At 45.6% G+C, this 23,982-nt stretch overlaps 1 protein-coding gene across 5 annotated transcripts; it reads right to left on the bottom strand.

Moving 5' to 3' along the window:
- Positions 1-2,788: 2,788 nt before the first annotated feature.
- Positions 2,789-23,048, bottom strand: Map3k8 (mitogen-activated protein kinase kinase kinase 8). 5 transcript variants are annotated; one of them, NM_053847.2, is given in 8 exon segments: positions 2,789-3,918; positions 4,910-5,156; positions 5,674-5,826; positions 10,574-10,680; positions 11,552-11,813; positions 12,946-13,113; positions 18,696-19,054; positions 22,755-23,048. In NM_053847.2, coding segments are annotated over 7 exon segments (1,404 nt in total). In that variant the 5' UTR covers positions 19,032-19,054; positions 22,755-23,048; the 3' UTR covers positions 2,789-3,787.
- Between the last annotated feature and the right edge of the window lie 934 nt (positions 23,049-23,982).

Raw genomic sequence — 23,982 nt, 5'->3', positions numbered from 1 at the left:
TTCTTTGTGCTGAAAATATTCTTTCTTTTCAACTTCTTTGATATTCAGATGTATGTTAATTAGACAAAAAAAACCAAAACCAAGAATATTTGCATTTGTACATGGACCACTACAAAAACACATTCAAATAAAATGCTCTGTGAAATTTTAAATTTGTGGGGTTAAGGAGATGGCTCTGTTAATAAAATACTTTCTGTGTAAGCCTGAGGACCTAAATTCAGATGGCCTGCACCCACAGAGAAAGCTGGATGCAGCAGTGCCTGTCAACACTACAATGCTTCGGTTATAGACACAAGCAGATTCCTCCATGTTACCGGCCAGCCCGTGTAGCCAAATGAACAAGTAGCAGACGCAGTGAGAGACTCTGTGTCAAAAATATAGAGTGGAGTGTGATGGGGAGCGGCGAATACAACACGACCATTGTCTACATACATAACATACACACACACATACACACCTAGCAAAAAGAAATTGGGAAGGTGAAGCTTCATTGAATGGTTGAATTAGTGAATCATTCCCTATTCTTAAAATCTTAGGGATTTTTTTCCCAGCATGATCCAATTAGAATCAGCCTATGACGTCTTCATGAAGAGTTATACTGAGAGATTGCTTTACTCGTTCAGTCAACTGAAGGTCAATTTCGATGTTCAGACAACGTTCCCCTGGGGTCCCTCGCTGACTTCTGAGGTCTCCACATCTGTTTCTCCCATATGTGGTGGAGCAGAAGTATCAAATTTGGTCAAGTTGTCAGGAAAATTCAATGAAATGCATGCTCTCTTCTTCCAAGAAATATCTATGAGCTGCCATCAGCTCAGCTTATTTCCTACTAGGAAGTAGACATGTGTCCGTCAGGCGCCAGCTGTCGAAGAGGCTGCTGTTGCTCTTGGGCAGAGGATGTGTCCTATGGAGTAGGAGTACCACATCCCTTTTTCCTTCTGATGTACCCAACCTCCCCTCCCCAGTGGCAGATGCAACCCCTGCTGTTCATGCACAAGTACACAAATGCTTGTCAGATGGGTACGGCTTGATGCTGCTCCTGTCTGGCCCAGAGCAAGATGTGGGAGGCTGGTGTAGGTGCCTCCTCCTGTTACTGCCAATGGGCATGTCCATAGGCACACAGATGAAACTGGCCTTTAAAAGCAACTTTCTATAGTTGAGACAATTACTTAACACATGTGAGGCCCTCAATTCTTATACTAAAAAACAGTAAAAATTGGCACTTAGGCAAAAGTTAAAATGTCAATTAACACTTGACTAGAAATGTCTTTTTTTAAAATGAATGATACAAATTGAAACTGAGACTCCTCAAACAATTAATTCCAAAATGGAATGCGCTTCCTTTCTGCTGCGATTATACACCACAGAGCACCAGGATCTTTGTGTGCCCTGCAGGACGCAGCACAGTTTTTTTCCTCACCCCTGACCCCATAAGACGTCATTCTCCATCAACAGATCTGCCATCTAACTAGGCAGATTCTACCTGGCTGCCAGTGGAACTTGGCATGAAGCAGTCCTCAGACCTACAGAATGGCTCCTCAGGCTCTCCAGGGGAAACACAGGCTTTTCCTGAGTGCAGAAATGCATCATCAATGGAAGATCAGGTTACTGTATTTCTCAGGCAGAGGACAAGGCCAAGAGATCCCAGGAACCTTTTCATTCAGACACCCTTAACACAAACCTCTATACCAAGGGCAGATCCAAGTCTTTTCAGGCCTCATCTGGGATCATGGAAGTGAAGAGTTCTGAGCCTGAAGCTCCATCAGTTTTTGGTACACTCGCCTCTGCCCCTAACTAGGGCATTGCATTCCAGTGTGTACTGAGCTTCTCCTACAGCAGAGCGGTCTTTCCCTTACAGATGATCCCACCCCGAGCAGCAGACTGAAGAAGGGCCTGATTTTGGAATCAGAAAGGTCTAGTCTCACTTGCTTTGGGCTCTTGAGAAAAAAAAAAAAACGAAACAAACAAAACTCAAACTGTTCCCTAAGAAGAACACATATCATATGTTCGTGTCATGGGAATTACACAACATCATGGTATGGTTTTACCATATTCCCAGCCCATGGCACTGTGTAGATGGAGCAGCCTAGGGGAATAAAGTCAGATGTTTGAGAATATTGAGTTCCAGTTTCCCTCTCCTCTCTCTCCTTCTCTCTCCCAGGAGCCATTGAGTGAGCAGCTTGTCCACTGCATACTCCCTCTGTGACACACTGCTTCCTTACAGGCTCAAAGGCAACAGAGTCAAGCATCCATGGACAGAAACTTCTGAAACCTTGAACCAAAGTTCAATAAACCTTTCCTTCCTGAAAGCCAGGTATCGCGGGCATTTTTTTTCTCAGTGCTTGGATTCTGACTAGCATATAGAAACACAGTGTTCTGTGTCCAACACATATGGAAAGGTCACATCCTATTCACTTAGGGGATAAAGTCTCATCTGCCTTCCCATTCAACTGTCTCCGCTGGAATTTGGTGAATGTGGTTCATCTCAGAAGCAAGTTAGTAGTGTTAGCACTCATGAGTAAACAGCTCGCAAGTCTGCACTCGAGGTAGCATAACTATATAAACACAAGACACAGGTTGGAGTGGAATACCACTCACCCCAACTCACAGCCGTTTTCTGTGTTAGTGTTGTCAACCAAGGATAGAGCATTTACCAATCAGCATGAAGACATTCCAGGGCAGCGCCAGAGGAGTCAGCAAATGGCAAAGTTTCTAGTGCCTGAGATGTGCCCCTCCCTCCAACGTCTATCCCAACCCTGTGACCCGGCTGAGAAATATACAATCTCAAAAATTAAGACAAAATACTCAGTTTATTTGGTTTATTTGACCAGTCACATTGGACTAAAACGTTGAAGTTCATTTGCATAATGTAAAAATATACTTTAAATAAGAATACTCATACTTTACAATGTTAAAATATATACACATATATATATGAAAGATTCATGAAGGAATTTTGGAATAAAACATACACAGTATGCTATTTTTAATATAGAAACACTTTAAAGAAAAATAGTTTCATTAATTACAAAGGTATCACTACAAAGAATTTACAAATGTTTCCATTTTCTTGAAGGTCACATTTCTCATCCTTTGGGATGTACAGAAATTATGTGGTTTACACAGTTCTGTCCACATTTAAAACATTGTGTTTTAAATGTTTTAAGCATAGCACGTACAATACACAGTGTTTCCATAGGAACATAACAGAAACTCTCACTAGTGGCCTGCTGCTTAATGGCTCTGAGTAAATCAGTCATTTGTGAGACACTAGTCCAGTGAATTGCTGTAATATTAGAGTTGTTCTATCCACCCAAAATACTATTAACTAAACTTATACTAGACTCTACCAACCAAGGTACAAAGAGTTACCATATAATACACACAAATATATACACAGATCAGGTCTTCTGAGTTGAATGAAGAACCCATGGTTATATAAGAACCAAGAACAGGTATTTTAGGTTACTATCTTGTGAGAGCTATTTTTTAATGTCCATTAAAGTGCAAAGTGAATAGAATTGTCATCAGAAATGATTCTTTCCTGAGCTCACCACTCCCTTTTGTCCAGTCCCACCACCTGAGAAATGAGAACCTTGGGCTCTGGAACATGCCAGAGGAGCTTCACAAAGGGGGCCAGGGCTTTGACATTCCTGTGTCACTAGAGACCTCCTCCCTGCTTCCTAAAAAAATTGGGTAAAATTCACTATCCAGAGCTGCTGTGTAGGGTCTGTGAAACCAACATCCAGGAGAGAAATATCCGCCCTACTGTTGCCAATAGAGTCATCCATCAGCCATATTCCAGGGTTGGTGGACCACGAACAATATTGAAGTAGCCAGCCAGAGCTCCGAGATCAATGTAGAGGGAACGCTGTCTCCTGAGCACTTCAGACTCCTCGGTGCTTCCTGTGCATGATGAATCTGCAAAAGCAACATGGAAACAATGGGAAAATGACATAAATGATCAGACAGCCCAGCAAGTAACAACTCCATGTCCCTTCTGCTAAGGAATAACCCTATGGGGCTCAAGAGACAGTCCCCAGCTGTGGCTCTGACACAGACGGCCTTAAGGACACCCTGGGCTACTTATGGAATAGCACATAGGTCGTAGGCTTCAAGTAGGGGTCAAGAAGACAAGGAATGTATCAAAACTCTGGCATATTTTTCAGTACCTCAATTCCCCCCACCAGATCTAGCAAAACTAGACAGGTATAAAGAAAGACAGGCACTCCATCCAGGTTTGACCTCTGACCTCTTATGTTTACTGAACAGAAGCCTTCTCCAAGCTCAGGGGAGGGGATACACTGACCTTCCTAGGTGGGAAGGATTCATAGCCAACATGGAGACTTACAAGCAGAAGACAAAAGAGCAAGGTGGTACCATCAGATCTGGTACTTTCTCACCACTCCCAGCCAAGTCTGAATGTACCCAGAAGCCCACCCATCCCTAACGGCAGGCCAGCACTACCCATTTGGTTCTCAATTCAAAGGATAGTCTCTGTTTCAAATAATGCAAATCAAAGGCAACATCCAGTGACTGTGTTACCTCAGTTCACAGTGAAACTAGCTAGAGTTCTGGCCATGGGTGAGCTGATCCAAAGTGTTGCCTGAAGGTTTTCTTCAGTTTCTCAGAAGATATTGCATGATACTCAGGAAGTCACCCCCTTTCTGTTTCGTTTAGGTAAGGGTCACTATGTTGTGCTAGCATCTGGGCAATCTTCCTGCCTTAACCTCTGGAGATGTGCCTGATTCCTCCATGTGCATGAGTACACACACACACACACACACACACACACACACCAGGCAAGTGTTTTCAGGACCCACATCAGAGCTTTCCTGTGGGCAGGAGGAGAAAGACCAGTGGCTCCACACCCACAGGCCTACACCCACTCACAAACAGCACAGCGTCCTACCAGCAATGTTCTCAGGAAGTTCTAGCTCCTTCCTGCTCAGCAGCCTCTTCCGGTCAAAGAGGGCAGAGTCCAGACTCTGACACCGTGGCTGGTCCTCTCTTGGGGGATTCAGGGCTTCGTGTTTCAGTAGGTCTGCTGCTTTTGGGCGGTGGTTGGGGTTCCTCTCCAGGGCGGCTTCTATCAGCTCCCTCATGCCTGGACTGCAGTCACCAGCAATATCTTCCAGGGGAGGTGCCTGCTTGTGGATCTGTCAACAAACCAGCTCTGTGAGCATGGATGAGGTAGAGACATATCTTCAGCAGTAATGGCTTTGTGAGAGACCTGTGCCCCACTGCACGGCCAAGCAAATGCTCTCCAATTTTTTAGGGGAGGTTCAATCAGCTTTGGCTTAAATAAAGCTGGGTTTAAATTAGCTGTGACAGCTTCTTATGGGGGTCCAGAAGTGGCTGCAGCAACAGGGAAATACCTGCATCTGCCTCCTCCCATGCTCTGGTCTCTGCCAGGCTACTGAGCAAAGTAAAGGGAGGCTGGAAGAAACAGAAAGCAATAACTACTGTATTTTCTTATTAAAAAGAACTGACAAGTTGTCAGAATCTGTTGCTTCTAGGTGTGTCTTGTCACACAATGGGGTAGCATATAAATTTTGTCTCGTTTCAGTCAGTTTGCACTCGAACAGCCTTTTGTGTCAGTAACAGAATTGGCAGCCACCTCTTGTGGGTCACAATTCTCCCATCGCCCCATGTCTTTGGTTGACTCTCACTTACTATGTACAGGTAGGAGGGATAGGCCGATCGAGGGTAGCGCTTCACCCAGGGTGGGGTGCCTGTCTGCATGTGAATGAGCGTGGCTCCAAGGCTGTAGATGTCTGCTTTTGTGGAATGGCCCCTGCACAGAATCACCTCAGGGCTCATGTAGATCTGAAAAAAAAAGAAAAGAAAAGCTACATCTATCTGCCTTTCTTCTCCCTGTCCAGTACTAGAAGCTGGCTCCTTCGCCTATGTGGTATTTGCTGCATGCCCTGGCTCTCAGAGGGAATGCTACTGCAGTATCCCTCAAGCCAAGGAAAATCCCAACATGTTCTGTAGAACACGTTCTGTAAAGTCAGGGCAATTTGGATGAGCCGTCACTGCAGGACGACGAAGAGCAGCTCTGTCCCTGGACTGAACACACAACAGATCTGAGCCTACTGATTCCCATTGGTCTGAGTTCTGTTCATCAGTTACACAACAACTGTTTATTAAGACACCAATGCTTTTAGACTCAGCTGAGTCTAGACCTACACTTCTCCCATTTATCCTTTCATTTGGTAGCAGAATCCTTCAGGGTTTTTCCACCAATGGATTAGAAGGGAAGCGCCTAGAAAAATAAAGTGTAAAGCTGGAAAAATGACCCATTGAGCCACGTATTCCTGCCAAGTAACCCAGTGACTACGTAGCAAGTGCCTGACACAGCAAGAGTGTGAGCCTTCTGAGCCGAGCTCAAGGACAGCCTGGGCTACAGACAGAGACTCTGTCCCCCCTCCCCCCCAACAGAATCGAGATAAAAAATAAACAAAATAGAGCACAATCTGCATTTGATTTCCCAAGTTGATGCTGAGTAAGTAGGGATAGTTTCTTTCAATTTCACTTTTCTAAATTTAAGATGCAAATGTTAAAGAAAGCCCTGATCACCAATAATCTATAGTTATGTCTGACACAGAGCGTAGGGCTGGCCTCACAGACACAGGGTGTAGGGCTGTCACAGGCACAATGTATGGCTGCCATAGATACAGAGTATAGGGCCATCATAGATGCAGAGCACTAGTGTTCTAATTAACAATACAGATTGCATAACTCTTAAAGGTACAAAGCCCTCCGAAATCGAAAGCTTTTGAGCTGGATGATGACATGAATGGAAACTCCCACATCTGCCCTCATATGACCAGCCACAGTAAGAACACAGCCACACTTAAAATAGCCTACCCAATATCCTTTAGGTTAATGAACCCTGCGTCTCTACCTGGGTCCCATCCTCAGGATACCTCATAACACCACCAACACACAAATGCTCCAAGATGAAACAACAAAAGAGGAGAAATGGGGGAGGGGAAGAAAGCAGAATAAAGAAAGAAGGGAAAGGGAAGGAGGAGGAGAAGGGCGGGGAGGGGAGAGGTCAGGAGAGGAGATCTCAAAAGTGTGAACCACTCCAGATGCCCAGCCCCTCAGGTACGAAGTGCAGCCTGTCTTTAGCTTTAGAAAGGTTTTATGCTGCTGTGTAAATATGGGGAAAGGGAAAGGGTGTTCTCAGAATTTATTTCTGAGTAAGTAGAAAATCAGCTTACAAAAATGGGGAAATTGCCCGGTTTCCCCATCTTTGCAGGCTCAACTCTTTCCTAAAACACACTTCCTTCTGCCCACAGCCAGCCGGCTACAGCCGGGCTCCGTGTCCACCCACTGTCCCTGCAGACAGTGCACATATGTGTCTCTTCACTTTTAAAATAAACACAATCTCAGTCTCAGAATTAAAATTAAATATTCAACTTTGTACCCTGTGGCCAACATGGAGTTACACATGTACAGCCTGCCAAGAAGAGTGGAATTCCTGCTGTTGACACCATCATCAAATATGGTTAAGAGATGATATGTGCTGAATGTCAGTGGAGGATGCCTGCCTCCTCCCCCTCTGTGATACAGAGTAGGTACGAAGCAAATGCATACACGGACAGTGTCACAACTCTCTATGCTCACACTCCCAACCTATGACTGGAGCTGGCAGTCGGCCATGCTGAGCTGAATGCAGGCCCTCTGGCACACAGCCAGCAGCTTCCAGCTCAGTGTTCCTCCTCAAGCTTCCGAAAGAACCAGAATGGGCAGGTCAGAAAGGTCCATCTTTGAGCTGGCTGCCCGGAAGGATTGGGTCAGAGCGGACGCACTGGTCATGGAGTTGTCTAACACACCCCCTACCCCGGGAATAAGGGAAGCACAGGGGAGCTTGAGGTCAGAGCTGAGGCCTTGTGCTTTGTAGCAAGGAAAAGAGGCTGCCATGTAATGCCTGCATGAACACATGTGCACATGATCATTCTATGTTAATTTACAGGCCTGAACATATGTGCACATGATCATCCTATTTTAACTTACAGGCATGAACACATGTGCACATGATCATTCTATGTTAACTTACAGAAGTTAATACTAGACTTAGAAAAAAAGTAAGAACCATAAAAATCAAAAACAAAGAAACACAACAAAGTAATTCTACTATGTTATTTATAGATCCTATTTTCCCCGCTCTGAACCATCTAACTAAAAACCAGTAAATATACACCAGATTAACTTTGGGTATATATGACATGTTACAGTATAACACTCAAGTTACTGTCTAATACTCTGAATATTAATGTAGAGAAAGAGAGGGAGAGTGAGAGGGAGGGAGGGAGAGACAGACAGAGAAAGAGAGAGAGACAAAGGGAGACAGAGAGAGAGAGGGAGACAGAGAGAGGGACAGAGACAGAGACAGAGAGAGAGCGCTATCCAGAGGTGCAGTCTGTAGCTTGTGAACTGTTCTGCAGAAATCTGAAACAGACACTGCCTTCCCAGCGGTGGGACAATCACATGTTCTACTGGAAGTAAACCTGCCCACTTGCCTGGCTAGAATTATCTAATTTGCTCTTTTGTATAAGGAGTAAAAGCAGACTTGCTGAAAGTTTGCATCAGGACTTCACTACCCTTTGCGATCACAATCAGACTTCCACGGTGAGCACTGTGCTGCACCCAGTACAAGGGAGACAACTGATGGGGGCGGGGAATGAGAAGAGACACCAGGACCAGTTTTGAACTGAATACCTGGAAATTACCATCAGCTGAAAATACTTCATCTAAATACTACTCAGGTGCTGTATGGGTGTGACATATGCCCCATAATTCTAATAAGCACACAAGAGGCAGGGGCAAGAGGATACTGGATACAAGGCCAGCCTAGGCTATACAGTGCATTTGAGGCCAGCCTGAGCTGTCCCAAACTCAAATAAAAAGAAACTCTATTGATGACCAAGATCTGTGACTCTATACCCAACCATCCTGGTGGAGAATCTCAGACACACAAGATTTTCCCCAACATTGCATAATTTTCAACTTGACTGCACTGCCAGGAAGCAAAAGCTATTTTTTTCTCTAATACCATAAATAGTTTTGTTTCTCAAACTGGTTCCAGGGAAAAGGGTGGGATATCCCAGAACTGTACTCCTGACTAATGCCAAAAAGTGCAGAGACACCTTCCAAAGACAACGTCCTGAGCATTAAATCCAATCAGACTTGCTACTGTAGCAAAGCTCTCTTAAGAAGCAGGAAACACACATCCTTTAATTTAAAAGAGGCTTATGAAGCTAGTTTGACCTCAGCACCAGGGAGGCTGAGGCAGGAGGATTATGAGTTCCAGGTCAGCCAGGGCTGTATAGTGAGGCCTATCTCATAGAAATTAAAACAAAGGAATCATAGGAGCTTATTTAGACCCAGGAAGGGCTTTCTTGTTGAGCTTTGATTTTGACCCGCAGACTGGCTACATTTTATCACTACAGATTCAAACAGGGTGTGTCTGTGCTCAGGACTTCAGGATTAAGCTATCCTGTGATGAAAGACAGACAGGCATTGGTGGCTAGTTCTCAGTAAATGCTAACAGCCAGGGCAGGGAAGACATACTGGGTTGCAGTAGTTATCATAATTTGATATGTAATAATGTGGTAGTTCCGTTTAAAAAGTTACCCATAATTTAGAGCCCGAATCCTTAGAAAATAAGAAACTAAATCCTTCTTCTCCAAGAATTCAAGCTTTAGGCTCTGCTGGTAACTTGGGTCACATCAGGCACCATGCCACAATCTCTCCATTGTCTTTTTATAAAATAGAACAACAGCAGTCACCTAAATGCTCTAGTAACAGTATTTATACAGAATTATTCTAAGGAAGAAATGATTCATTTAAAGTACTAAGCAAACTATAAGTTCACTATTGTTCTCTAACAATTTTATAGTTTTAAATTCTGAGTACCCCTTACCTGAGAAGCTTAGAATCAAAACATCTCAGATTTGGAAGTTCATATTTGGAATATTCGGTATATTTGTGGGCTTCATTTTCACCATGTCTGTCTGTCTGTGTATGTAATATATACAACACTGCACATGTGATACTTTCTATCTTGAGCCAGGATCTCTTCTTCATAGCCCTCTATTCCAGGCTACTCTCCTGTGAGCCTTGGGGGAGACTTCTGTCTACTTGGATCTACCCACAGTCACACTGGGACAATCACACTTGGCTTTGTGTGGGTTCTCAGGATTTGAACTCAGGTCCTCAGGCTTGCGTTGCCTTTACTCAGCAACCTCTCTCTTGCCTAGCTTTCTAGACTTTTGGATTAGGAACGCTCAACTAGTTCTCCATTTTGGCACTGGATTGGCCGCAAGTGCTTTGTGTTGTATAAATAAACATAGTAATAAATAATGTCTATAAATATAACCATGCATATTTAAAGTCATATAAATAGAAAAAGGTAAAAAGTAAAATGAGTTTGTTCTGGTGACAAAGATCATTCAATGTTGTCATTTTTTCCCCTTCCTTGCTGTTTGCCACAGAATTTCCAGACCATCACTTTTATTCTTAACAAGACAGTAACAATTTTCACACCAATACAATTAGTTACCTCTGTTCCCCGGAGGTCCTTGGGGAGATAGACATCTTCTGTCATTTGAACACTCAGGCCAAAATCTACCAACACAGCTTTCGTAGACATGAATACAATGTTGCTAGCTGCAATGAGAGGGGTTTTTAATGTGAGTTAATGCAACTAACCCAACAGGAAAACCTCATCTAGAAAAGCAAGTTCAGTCAAAACAGAAAGAAATGCTTCTGATAATGATATTTGCCTTCAACCCAGAAGAGACGAGTAGGGTGGAGGTCAGCGGAAACCACCCGAGGCCTGCCAGGAACCCACCTAGTGTGGGTGGATAGGAGCTACAACCATCAGGAAAGCTCAAGGCTTCGGCTTCGAAATCTAAGACATACACAAGCTACTGTTGTTAGAAAAATAAATATATTTTTCTGACCAAAGCTGTGTATGTCCAATTCAGCATTAAGTATTAAAGATTTATAGTGGGTCTCTCTGTTTTATTTTATACTATATCCGAGTTCTAACAATTTGGTTTTTTTTTAAAGAGAATGTTTAATGAATTATTGCCAAATTATGGCTCAAAATTAAGAGAAAATTAACTCAAAAATATATGCCTACGTGCTTGCATTATATAATCTCTCTCTCTCTCTCTCTCTCTCTCTCTCTCTCTCTCTCTCTCTCTCTGTGTGTGGGGGGGAATCAAACCCAGGGCCTCCTATGGGGGAAGCAGGAGATCTACCACTAAGGTGCACCCTCAGTTCTGCACTGTTTTTAAATCACAATACAAGGACAGAGGCAGCACGCACCCAAGAGACACGTGGTCATAATCCCTGTATCGGTTTCCGGTCCTCAGCCTCCCTTCTGACTGCTAATGTTCTTAGCAATCGGCCTTCCTTCTGTGAGCCTCTTCAGGAGCACAGAAAAGGAATCTGTGTCTGCTGCTGAGTGTGTTCGGGTCAAAGCATCTCACTTGCCCCATGAAACAGCAACAAGGCAGACACCACTACTCACGTTTGATATCGTGGTGGATGACTTTCTTGGAGTGCAGAAAATCAAGTCCCTTGAGAACGTGCTTTGTCACCCAGATAATTTCAAATTCTCTCATGGGCCCACAGCTCTCCAGCTTCTCCAGGACAGACCCTCCCTCGCCGGCTTCCATGAAGAGATGGACAGTGTCGCCCCATAGGACCGCACCGTATAACTCGGCAATGTTCTCGTGCCGGAAGCAGGCCTGGATTTCCACATCTGATGGCTTAAACTGATCTACAGGGATCTAGCAACACAAAACAGGGGCAAGGGTCTAAACAACTTCAGGACAATAAAACAAACCAACGAATATCAGACAATATAGTTCAAGCCAAAAACCAGAAGCCAAAATAACACAAGGACACTTTGATGTGTACGACAGGGCACTGTGGTGTCAAGAAATGTTTACCACAGACCCACTTCTACATATATCGTGTCATCCTTAGATATGAACTTTTTCAGACATTAAAAAACAAAGTAGGGAAAAACTCACTTTATTTAGAGTTTAGGAATCCAAACAAGGTTCCAGAATGGTGACTGAGGTAAGAATTTCCTATGATGGACACCCTTCACTTCCATGGTTCCTAGAACAATCTGTTTCCCAATCTTCCCCCTCACTGTGTGATAATATGAAGAAGTCACTGGTCCCTTGATCAATTCAGACTCAAGCCTAGAAGATAAGCGCTCACCCATCTCTATATCCCACAAAAGTTCAGGCCTCCATCAGGAAGATTCTCTTTGTGATCAAGTGTTCCAGACCATAAACATTCACTTGTCAGCACCTGCACAGCTCTCAGAATGCTACCGTGGCAAACAGTGCTCAAACGAACAGCCCAGAATAGTCCCACAAGTGGACACACCTCTGCTGGCTGTCATTAGGCAGTGAGTTACTGGGCCTCTCCAGATGTGTACATTCTTAGCTGTCAGCCTGCCCAGGAGTGCGCTGAAGTATTGAAGCATTAATTTTAAACAGTCATTGCTTAACAAGAGATAGGGTCATATTGGCAATTGGTACAATTGAATTCAGCCCTATAACTCTGTAGTCCCGAGGAACACCCTGTATTCCTAGTCTCTGTTGCCTGCCATGTACCCCTCCCCACAGGACAGCAGCCAATATCTTCCATCTCGGGCAAGCTCCCGCTACTCCCACTTAAGGGAGATGGTGTTATCTAAGCCATTGCCATACACACCAAAATGTTCTTTTAATTAGATTGCAAGCTACAAGACACCTAAGTAGAGATGTAGGAGCTGAATGGTCCCGGGCCACAAGCCACTCCAGAAGTGACAGACACTTTGGGGTAGGAACCGTAGGTAAGACCTAGTGTAAGGGTAAATAACCCTAAGCCAGGAAGTCAGGGACACGGTGTGGCTGCACGCACCAGTTTACATGCCATTCTTTTCTTTGTCTTCATGTCTTGTGCTAAGTACACTTTTCCAAAGGCCCCCCGAGGAACGAAACCAGAACCAATGCTCCTGTACGTCAGCTTCCACGGGACAAGGAGAACATCCGAGTCGATTTGGTAGCGACCATTCTGGGGACTGATTACCTGTCAGGAAATATAGGTGCTGAGGTTAGAAACATGCTTACACACAGCCCTTCGTGCAGTGGTTCCGTGTGTAATTCTGACATTACAGGCTATATTTAGAACCTGAGCAAGCCAGAGAAAGCTTGCTTGTAACAGACACAAGTTCCTGGTCCAACCTGCTCATATTTCCAAACGCTTAGGAGTAGCTAGCTGCCAAATAGAAGTTGAAAATTTATTTATCTAAGGAGTCTGACGACAGTGACCCAAAGACTGAAAATAAAGGCTGCACCTCAGCCTGGTGGTTGACTCGATTCTATTAGAATGTGATACCAGTCATGAGCTGGCAATGCGACATAAATAAGGAAGGGCAGAGTTGCTTCTCTTTGGCTTCCTTGCTTAATTTAATGCCTGCCTACTAAGTGCCCTGGGATGGGTGTGGTGTTGAGGAGTTAGTCATGAGTAGAGATTGGTGGGCCAGACCTCAAAGGGTTCATGGGCAAAAACCTTTAGACTCAGGACTTTCAGGATAAGCAGACCTGGGGCTGGGAGTGTTGCTCAGTGGTAAAGCACCTGTCTAGTTCTCCTAAGGTCCTGGGACTGACATCCAGCACCGCATACATAAACAACAAACAAAACCCGCTTTGGCGCAAAGAACAAGAACAAAACCAGTCCCATCGAAACATCAAGAGCTATATCCTGAGAGTAACGTGGGATGAGAGGATGTCCACCCAAGTCCTCCATGGCAGGACACTCCAGAAATACCAGCACTGAGAAGGCAGAGGCAAGACAATAGTGAGGGCTAGGCCAGCCAAGGCGACACGGGAAGAACATTAAATAAATAAATGAAGAGTGAACACCCTAATGGAAATAACATGCTAGTCCACGGGAAACATGGCCTGGAATATGTTTTAAAAATGTCTAAAGCAGTGGCTCTCGACCATCCTAATGCTTGACCCTTTAGTATAGTTCCTCATGTTGTAGTGTCCTCCCCCCAATTACTTCACTGCTACTTCTTAACTGTAATTTTGCTACTGTTGTGAATTGTAAAGTAAATATCCAATCTGCAGTGTATCTGACATACAACCCCTGTGGGCTTGTGGCCCACAGGTTGAGAACCGCTGATCTAAACTGTTCTGAGGAACTGTCTCCTAAAACGCCAGCAGTTTCCTCAGTGTGGTTAATGATGTTATGGCCTGAGCTATCACTCCAGGCCTTAGGAATGAAAGTGTATTGAGCTGCCTTAAGAGCTGAAGAAGAATGTGCAGCCCCTAAGCCTGTCCCAGGAAAGAACAAGCACTTGATGCCACTGTAGATGCAGCCATGTCTGCTCACCACTGGGGGCAGACCAAAGGGCTGCTCCCTCAGCCTCCAGAACTGCCAATTTAGCTCCACAGTCCACAAACGTGTGCTTGCCGTTAGCCAGGGAAGAAGGAACTGAAAAATAACCCAATACTTGGGTATGCAAAAATCACTAAATTTAAAACTTAATGTTTACAGGGTGCCTTTGCTGAGGTGGAACCATGTATATATCCTTCCAAGAAATAAAGAGAGACCATGGTCTTATCTCATTTAAAATATGACTCCCCAAAGAAGTATTACCTCTTGTCACTGTAGACCTCACTGCTGAGGACATTGTGGTGGTAGTCTCTTCCACATTCAGACAGGGCTAGGGCCCTGGCCACACTTGCTTGGGTTCCCCTTCCTTCTTGTCATCACGGAATGCTCCAGTTAACCATCTCAGGGTTTAACCCATGTTCATGAAAGTTTGGCTTTGTACCAAACTAAGTGTGCTATGACCCAACTCCACCCGTCTTATTCTACACAAGAGGACATACAGAAGGATCGGCCACTGCACTCCAGGAGCTAAGTAACGACCTGTGCTTATTTACTTAGCTGTTTTGCATCATTTCATTAAAGTCTACGGCCAGCCTGAGCTAGGTTCTAATTTTTCTTTCCATTGCATAGCTGAGGCTGGCTCCAAGGCGTGAAGCAACTTTCCGATTGGTGCCAGGATTAGGTTTTGCACTTGGTTCTGCCTTACCCCACAGCCAGAGTGCTCACATTTTGTGTAAGAGCCTTTAGAGTTCCAGATGGCTGTAATTAAAGCCACGCTAGAGTGCAGACTCAGTTCTTCAAAGCCGTCCAAACTCACCCATCGAGGCCAAGTCCCAGCCAGTGACCGAGTCACAGCATTCCTGCCTCTCTCCTTAGCTCCAGGCCTTTCCTGATTGGGTTTGCCATGGATTTTGACCTTTCCTAGGGCTCCAAACAACCTCGAGGGACCCTGTGCCTTTATTTCTGCCTGTTCTCCAATGTACCAAAGTCACTTTCCAGGACAGACACTTGACTTATGCCATCTAGTCTCTCATCCAGACACTCATTTCTATATTAAACCACACAGGGCGGTACCTGAGAACATGTCTTGGGTATTTTATTGAGTGAGCTGTGTGTCTCAGTCTCTTTGAAGTAGGAGTGGGCTTGGCTAAATCCATCGAGACACATTAGCTGAAACAAAGGCGAGGCTACATCTCTGCTACCCTCCTGGGGACATGGAGGAGGACATATATTCAGACCCTCGTTAGTAAGACAGGGAGTGAGAATTTCTGAGGTTTATCAAATATACTTAGAGAGGATGGGAACGGGGCACGGAGTAGAATCTAAGGTGTGTGTGGGGGGCGGGGGGAGGTCAGAGATGTATTTGGTTATACATTAAAACAGACTTTCTTATGGTCAGAACTTGACAAATGTGTCACTGAGTGTGGTAGGTGATGGTTCTTCCCAGTGGGTCTGGAAGAACAAACCAGAATATTCCACCAGAGCTGTGAACGACCTGGTTCAAGCACCAAGTGGAGGGTTGAACTCTTCAACTCCAAGAGGACCATCATTCCGAATGCCACACCAGTAACCCTGAGTGAATGAATCCAGGGGGAGGTGTGTTTTGTGGGGTGCGGAGGGGGTGTCCACATACAATCCCCAGGGTCGAATGCCTGGGGACTCATTTTTATTTGCCTCCAGATCACATGGGAACTGGTTGTAAATAACTTGGCACTCTGACACAGAGCAGTTCCTAGGCTTTTCCCCTGGCTTCGTCGTGCAATCGTTAACATATGTTATTTTAAGGGAAGTAGCACGCATGTAAACACACACCTGGGGAGAACCAGCCAACATACCCATGCTTTGGGTTATTGTTTTAATCTGTAGTTCTCCATCCTGTCTAATTAACTTTGCAGTACTCTGTGTGCTGGCAGCCGGAACACGCAGGTCTCTATGCCTGTGAGCCTTTGCACATGCTGTTCCTTCACAGAAAACTCTTTACTTCATTTAGCTGGCTCCAACGTGATGTTTACACCTTGGCATGGGTGCCAGTTCTTCTTGCAAGCCTGTGCCGACATCCTCTTTTTTCCTTCCCCTGTGAGAAATCTTGTCTAAGCATTCCCACGGCTGTCAGAAAACAGGTACGCTGTGGCCAAGTGTGCTGTTATATTACCTGTTCACTTGGCTATTGCAGCACAAGGCAGTGAGCTCCCCGGGGCACAGACTACCAGAACTCTGTCTAGCAGGTATGTCTACCAAATGAACAAGTAGGTAAAGAAAGGTTTCTATCCCTATGTAGGAAGTTTTTACAGACGCATTTCACTATGGACCCAACCTAGGTGGCAGCTGATTCTCTAATGCAGAGAGATAAGGAACAGCCAAGCTAGCCCAAAGCACACAGCTCTGCTAAGCCTGTAGATGAAGGATGAAAAAAGAAAGCTCTTGACTAGACGATAGACGGCTCCACAGAAGGTGCCAGGCCACGCCTATGGCTATTATGCCAGACCAGCTCTTACCAGAGACCACTTATGAGGCACACAGCTGTGACAGATTGCCACCACCTACAGGGAACAGTTTCGTTTTTAATGCCAGTATCAGGAAAGTCAAACACAGTCCCGAGAGGCCTGGAGACAGACAGCTCCACTTGCCCATGAGCGATACTGCTTCCTATCATCCCATTCTTTCTGGTCTTCTTGTCTTATATTTTATATTCTCCAGCATGAAAAGAAAATACAAGTGCTTTTTAACATTATCAAGCACTCTGCCTTCACGGTATCTTTGATTTGTAATTTTCTTTTTAGTTTGGATCTGCTCATATATTGAGCATGGGCTCCTTAGCAGGAAATGACAACTGTTCCTTCGCACCTTTGCTGGTCAAGTTTGTCTGTCCTCCTAATGACCGGTTTCTGGCCCATTCTGCATTCGCTCTTCTGATTCTACCCCAAAGAGACGCAAGAAACCATGTTCTGGGAATCTCTAAAGTATCCCAGTATTCCTTGTGTACACGGACCATGGTCCATCTCTCCTCAGTGAGGGTGAGCACACCCAAGTCTCTATGTATTTACAAGCAAGGACGATTAGTTAATTCCGCTTGTCCTCATTTATCAAATACTTAAGGAAATGGAAGAAGTGCGTGCACACTGCACTTGTCATGGACCGCTTGTGCTATCTTGACGCACACTCCTCTAGCTTTACCCTGGCTGGGAAAACCAGAGATGGCTACTGCTTCAAATAATGAATTCCCATTTGTAGAATGAAGTCATATCCTACAGACAAAGCATTTAGTCCACTGTTAAGCGGTAGACCCACACCAAAGGGAGTCACACCCCTATGCAGCACGCAAGCTTGCGTCTTACTGAGCCGAACACAGGTCACAAACAACTCCCTTCACAGCTGACCTAAATTACTGTGCTACTTTTCATTAAATAAACGAGACGGTTAAGATTATTATTACTGTTGCTATTGTTGCGATGTTCTTTGTCCCAACTCAGGCTCTTTGGGAAGACCCCCAGCATGGGCCATGCTACGCACCAAGCAACAGAGAGCCATCTCTACCAACAGGCACGTTTGTGACTCTCTACCTACTCCTTTGCAAACTGTCCTTTTTACAAAATTAGATCACCTTCTAACCATCGCCCACGTATTCACCTCTGACACAATAAGGACCTGACAGAATGCCAGACACACCTAAACACTCCACCTGACCGACAACTGTGGCAACAAAGACTTGTCACAATATTTTTGGAGTATCTGCATACTTGCGATGACTAAGCACCTCCATCACCGTGGGTCATGGCCACTTAAAGGGAGTGAATCTGCGGGTAGCTATTTGCCAGCTGTAAGCTGCAGTTCTACAAGAACCAAATTTAACCGAAGGTGAGAAGGGAATAATTCCACTTTCAAAACTATTAAGCCAGAAGTCATTTGTCTCCTGGCCGATGAACTCTAATTAAGACCCTCTCTTTCGTGTATATAGCAAATGAGCCTTTAAGTGAATTGTCAAAACAAATCTGGAAGGTTGAAGTACAGTTAGGATAAAATGCTTACCTTCCACGCCCACTAATAAACAAAGCATATTCCTAATTGCTTCTTTGTAAGATCACTACTAAATCACAGGCTCCTATAGTGGAACTTGCGTGGAGATTCCCTTCCCATTTTAAGAGGCGAGAGTCTTACCAGTAACTACATTCTTTAAGACTTGCATCTGGCAGCCATTCTAAGCCAAGTTCAGTGCCATCAATGGACACAAAGCTGAACACACAGCACTCAACTGATGAGAAGAAACATACCATATTTAATAAAATCCCAGATTCTTGGGGCCGACATCCGTAAAAATGCTTTGTCGTATTCGAGATATGGTTTGCAAATGCAAGCAGATCCTCCACAGTCCCATATCTGACAGACGACAACCAGGGCACCTCCTGGCCACTCCGAAGCAGCGACTCTGAATGTTCCTTGTTTTGATTGCTGTCTGGACACATGGTCATCAGACTGGGCTCATACACTGCAGGCTCTTCACTTGCATAAAGGTTCTCCATGATGTCCAGGACTTCCGACACGTTTAAATGGTTAATTAATAAATCAATCTCTTCTTTCTCGTCGCTTCCGGTGCTCATGTACTCCATCACTGTGGTGCCTGCTGGGGAGTCTACAGAAGGAAACACAAACACTTCTTTCACTCTAAGGTGTTTGTATTGGAGACCACAATGCCTGGGGATCGGCTCCTCTGTGCCTCTGTTCATAACGTGGGTTCTTCTTTGCTCACACATGGGAATTCGAGTGGACAGTGCCAAGTTCAAAGGGACCTTAGTTAGTCTTTAGCCCAGGTCGCTTTGTAGGGGAAACTTGAGATGCTGCGGCCTGGGAGCCACTCACTCTGGCATCCGCTTTAGCCACTGAAAACAAACTTTCACTTCACACAAACACAGCAGAGAGCAGTAAGGGTCTCTCTGCAGACTGAGGTTCCTGCCTTTTATAATCACTGACCTCGAACAACTTCATTGCCTGCCCCCAGCCCAAGCTCAGTGTGGCTTTAAAGAAAAAGCGACTTGAAAGAGAAAGAACCACTTGACTAAAATTCAGGAACTAACTTGGCAAACAAGCTCAGTCCCAAAGAGAAGGAAGCATGTGAAACAGAGTTTAAGCAGAGCACATGAAATGGTAAGAAGTTAAGTTTGTGGGAAAAACCTGGTGGGAAGAAATTAAACAGCTGTGTAGAAAGGGGCAGGAGCTGGGATCCTAGATGTGCCAAAGATAAACAACCTATCAGCAAGGTGACTCGTTGACCTGTGAGTCACAGCTCCCTCCAAATACCACAAAGCAAAGCACACATCTTCAGGGTCCCAGAAAGCTAATTTAATACCTAGATCAACTGACCTGGAGAGGCTTTCGTAGGAGAAAGAGCCCAGGAAAATCAAACCTGCTCTAAGCAAGCCACGGTGCAGTTCAACTGACTTCACCAGGCAAAGTGACACTTCAGTCCCACATGGTCAGGTGCTATACTTAGGAAATGTAAGTGACAAAAGTCAAGCAAGCTGATTTAAAAAAAAAAAAAAGTGACAATGAAAAGTGATGCTGTCCCTCTGGGTCCCAAGATAACTCCACTCCACAACAAATGAGAAAAAAATAAGAGCACCTACGAGAATTAAGCAAACTTAAACCTGTCTGACTTCAGCCTCTCTGGAAGATATGTCAGGTTTGTAAAAGCTCGGGTACTTGGCAAGTTCTGTAGTGTTGGGAGTGTGGAGGCAGGCGGCCCCTGAGCTAGCAACTCCAACTGGGCCCATGAGCTCTAGGCTTAATGAAGGATCTCCCTCAAAAAGTAAGCTGAGAAAGACAGCCAATGTTGACTTCGTACAGCTTCCGCATGTACCAGCACACACATGTACTATGCATGTATACCTGTATGATACACACACACACACACACACACACACACACACAAGGATGTACACGTGCATACAGTATACTAATACTCACATACAAAGTAACAAAGTATTACTCCACCAAAGCCAGGCACCTGTATCAACTTGGAGCTTCAGCTCAAAGTTCCTGGAAATTTCCACCAGGGGCATCTGCACACGTGATCAAGTCATGTGCTTCTGATGTACAAATGGTGACTGAAGAAGGCATCTAGCATCCATCCCACACTAAAATACTCCTGTCCTTATGCCTGAATCTCACCACCTCTCTGCCTATGAGATGGTTGGGCACGTCTCTCATTCTCTCTGTGCCGCGATTTCCCTCAGCTTCAAGGTGTGAGATGATAACAGCACCTACCATCCAATTAAAGAGGCTCCGTGCAAAAAGCTAATTGGTGTCTGGCGTGCAGTAAGTTACACTGTGCCAAGCACTAGGATACAGACCTAGGTCAGCGGACACCATGCTGGGCCCCCTTTCTCATCTGCCAGTCCCTTTTGACTCCCTATTCCTCCAGACTGGTAAGTTTTTAAAGATCATGTCTACGCTGAAACACAGAGGGAAAGCAAGCCCAGACCTCAAAGTCCACCAGTATTGGTTCTCACCACACTTAAATCGAGACTATGGTCCACACGATCCCTTCCCAGATGTCTTAGACATCGCTGAGGAAGATTGTGATTCAAGTCCCCTAAGTGTCAAGCTACACAGGAAGTCTTGTAAGCTGATAGGAGAGAGAACCTTTAACCTCAGTTTCATACAACCATTAGTTGCAGTTTCTTCAACTGTAGAATTTACTAAGAAAACAGAAGTTAAAAATCATTTGGCATTAAGGCCCCCTGGGTAAAGACTCTAAACTGAACTGGCAAATAAACGAACAGAGAAAGCAATAAAGTGTGTGACTTGAGAAAAATGGGGGAGGGGGTTCAAACAATTCCAAGTTATGGCACTGTTCTGGAAAGGAGACCAGTTTGGGTTTTTAAGCCTGCAGAAAGGCTTGAACAAAATGTGTGCTTTTATAGGCCTTCCTCAAAGCCCAAGACATCAGACACACACATATATACATAAACACCAAATGGACACACACACACAGGACTAAAATGGGGACAAGACTGGGGCGGAGGAGGACAGGGAGATGGAGGGGTATTTAACTCTGAAACTTTCTATAGAGCTTGCTCAGTTCCTGAGAGGCTCTTGTCACAAAGATCTGATGCCCCGATGCCCCAACATCGTGAAAAGGTGCCTCTGGAACATAAAAAGGCCCTGCACCCTCCTGGCTCAACTAAGCAGACCACAGACTAGCTAATGGTTTCTGAGTTACACAAGACCAGCACCTCTTTCCGTGCATGGTGAAGCCACCTCAGTTTAGTGACAAACAAGCTCAGCTTAAAGTGCCTGATCCCGGAGTCAGGTAAAAATCCTCACCAAAACCCAAATGGCCATCAGGACGGAGTTAGTGCAGTTTTAGAGATCGGTATTTCAAATGCAGAGACTTGCTTTTTGGTAATTAAATTTCAAAACATTAACTAGAAATTAACTTAGCATTATTTCAGAAAGCAACTGTAAAAACCCAAAGCAGGAATGTAAGGCTCTGGGCTGTTAGCATCTTGACATTCTGCCTTACAATAGGGGGTGATGCTTGTGTTAGTTCCCGTTTTAAAGAGGGGTTTTCCCCCACTGAAACAACCCATTGCTCCTTAGGACATAATCTCTTAATATATTTTTCTTTTGAAAAAGTCCCAGAAACATGCTTTCTGGCCTTGCAGAATCAAATTCACTCTGGTACAAAACTTCAAGATGCCTCAAGTCTCCTGACCCTATTCTCCTAGGATAAAGTCTTTAAGGACCAAAACACACAAGCCTCAATCCATCAAAGTCGGGTGCCTCAACAGAAGCCTTATAATGCTAAGCAAGTTTGGCTTTACTCGCCCCCCTCCCACCTCCATTTTATCAAAAAACTTATTTTGTTTTTCTTCTGGTCCCAAATATGTTTCCTACAACTCCTTCTCGACCCACTTGGCCCCTTCAGATAAGCAAATTTTGCTTATGGTAAAAGAAGCCCAGCGATGAACAACCATAGTGGGATCCTTCAGCCTCCAAATTGCACTCACCCAGGCTCAGCAACCAGAACGCAGCCGTCCAGGCAGCGTCCCCCGCAGGAGACGCGGTGAGTGCGTGTGCTCCCGTCCACCACCTCAGCCCAGACCGACACTGACTGGTCACCCGGAATCCGGGAAGAAGGAGGAAGGGGGAGGAGCCGCGAGTCCACACCTCCCGCGGCCCGGAGCAAGGTGCTTTCCAGCTGTACCTGCGTGCAGCGGGCCACCCCAGTGTCCCCTGGTGGGAGGCACGCTCCGTTTCAGAGTGGGAACCCCCAGGCATCCAGGTGGAACGCCCCCGAAACACACTCAGGGTACCCCAAGCCCTGTTACCTGAGTGTTCCGTGTGCCCGCCCGGAGCTCGGGCTTGGTGGGCAGCGGGTGGCTTGCCAGCGGGAGCCAGACGTACGGGCGTCCGGACGACCGGCGGCCGACCAAAGGCCGGGCGATCCGCAGCGGGAGGAGCGGTACGCTGCAGCCCCGGACTCTCGGCGTCTGAACTGGCCCCGGGGCGGCGTAGCCGACGCCAGCGTCCTCCCCGCCTTTTCCATTTCCCCTTTCTCTCCGTAAACAGAAAGGGCCTGCCGGCTGGCCCAGGACACCCGAGCCCCCGCGATGGGAAATTCCGTCCTCCCACCCTCGGGCCCCGGGGCGCGGGGTGGAGATGAAGGCGGAACTGGGCGGCGCGGCCGTGCGGATCCACCCCGCCCTGAGCTTGTGTTCCCAGTCTGTGTATGGAGCGCGACCTCGCACCCGGAGTTTGCGGTTCCAGATCCTCCCCAGGACCTGCCCGGAAGACCCGCTCTCCTAGTCTCTGCGGGAGTCTTTTGAGCAGCTAGGATTGGTCTCGCCCTGATTCAATTCAGGTGCACTGGCTGTGCTTAAAAGTTTCGGCCAAAGTCGCCTGCGGTAGTCTCTGCTAGCACTAGTTTTGATCTTTAGTCTCCTGGAACCAGTTGTTCAATGGCACAGTTCCACTATTAGAGCTGCCTACTAGGATCCCTCTGGCCCCTTAGCTCCAGGTAATAATTTAGGGGTTTGCTCCTTTGTTAGAAAATTTACTGAAGGAAAGCGCCTTCAAGAAACTCCAGTCACCGCTTTTCCTGCTCCTCCTTTCAAATACCCGCCCCCCACCCACCCATCAACGAAGACCTACTAGCAGCCAGGTACTTTGCAAGATCCCAGAGAACAAGAGAGTGATCTAATTGATCTAATATGCATCCCACTGATGATTCCTGTGAGACCATGGCTAAGGTGTGAAGCCAGCACTCCCTTGACTGAGGTATTCAGTCTGACCTTTACAGTCTCCAGGCTCATGGTCTTCACCAGGTTCAACCCCTTATGATGACCTTTCTATGATCCCTCTGCAAAATGAGTTGCCCTTAAAAAAACATCCTAAGAAAATTTCTGGCAGAAGTAGGACAGAAAGCTGGGGTGAGGAACTGCACCCACGTTATAGAACCTTAAGGTACATACAAGCAAGACTAGATTTACTTGGCGAGGAAAGTTGCCTGGCCCGTCTGCAATTACTTTGAATGTGAGAGCATTGTGTGACTTGACA

The sequence above is a fragment of the Rattus norvegicus genome, chromosome 17 (genome assembly GCF_021556685.1).
Source record: "Rattus norvegicus strain SHRSP/BbbUtx chromosome 17, alternate assembly SHRSP_T2T, whole genome shotgun sequence".
Taxonomy (NCBI): Eukaryota; Metazoa; Chordata; class Mammalia; order Rodentia; family Muridae; genus Rattus; species Rattus norvegicus.
The sequence above is the reverse complement of the archived record's forward strand: the minus strand, read 5'-3'. Positions and strand labels throughout refer to the sequence as shown.

Excerpts from the sequence above, each read along its gene's own strand:
- Map3k8 (XM_087589663.1), bottom strand. The coding sequence starts at position 19,031 with ATGGAGTACATGAGCACCGGAAGCGACGAGAAAGAAGAGATTGATTTA. Across the intron at positions 11,814-18,695 it reads CTGGGATTTTATTAAATATG|ATCCCTGTAGATCAGTTTAA; the intron begins GTATGTTTCTTC and ends TTGTGTTGCTAG. Across the intron at positions 3,919-4,909 it reads ACTTCCTGAGAACATTGCTG|ATTCATCATGCACAGGAAGC; the intron begins GTAGGACGCTGT and ends TTGCTTTTGCAG.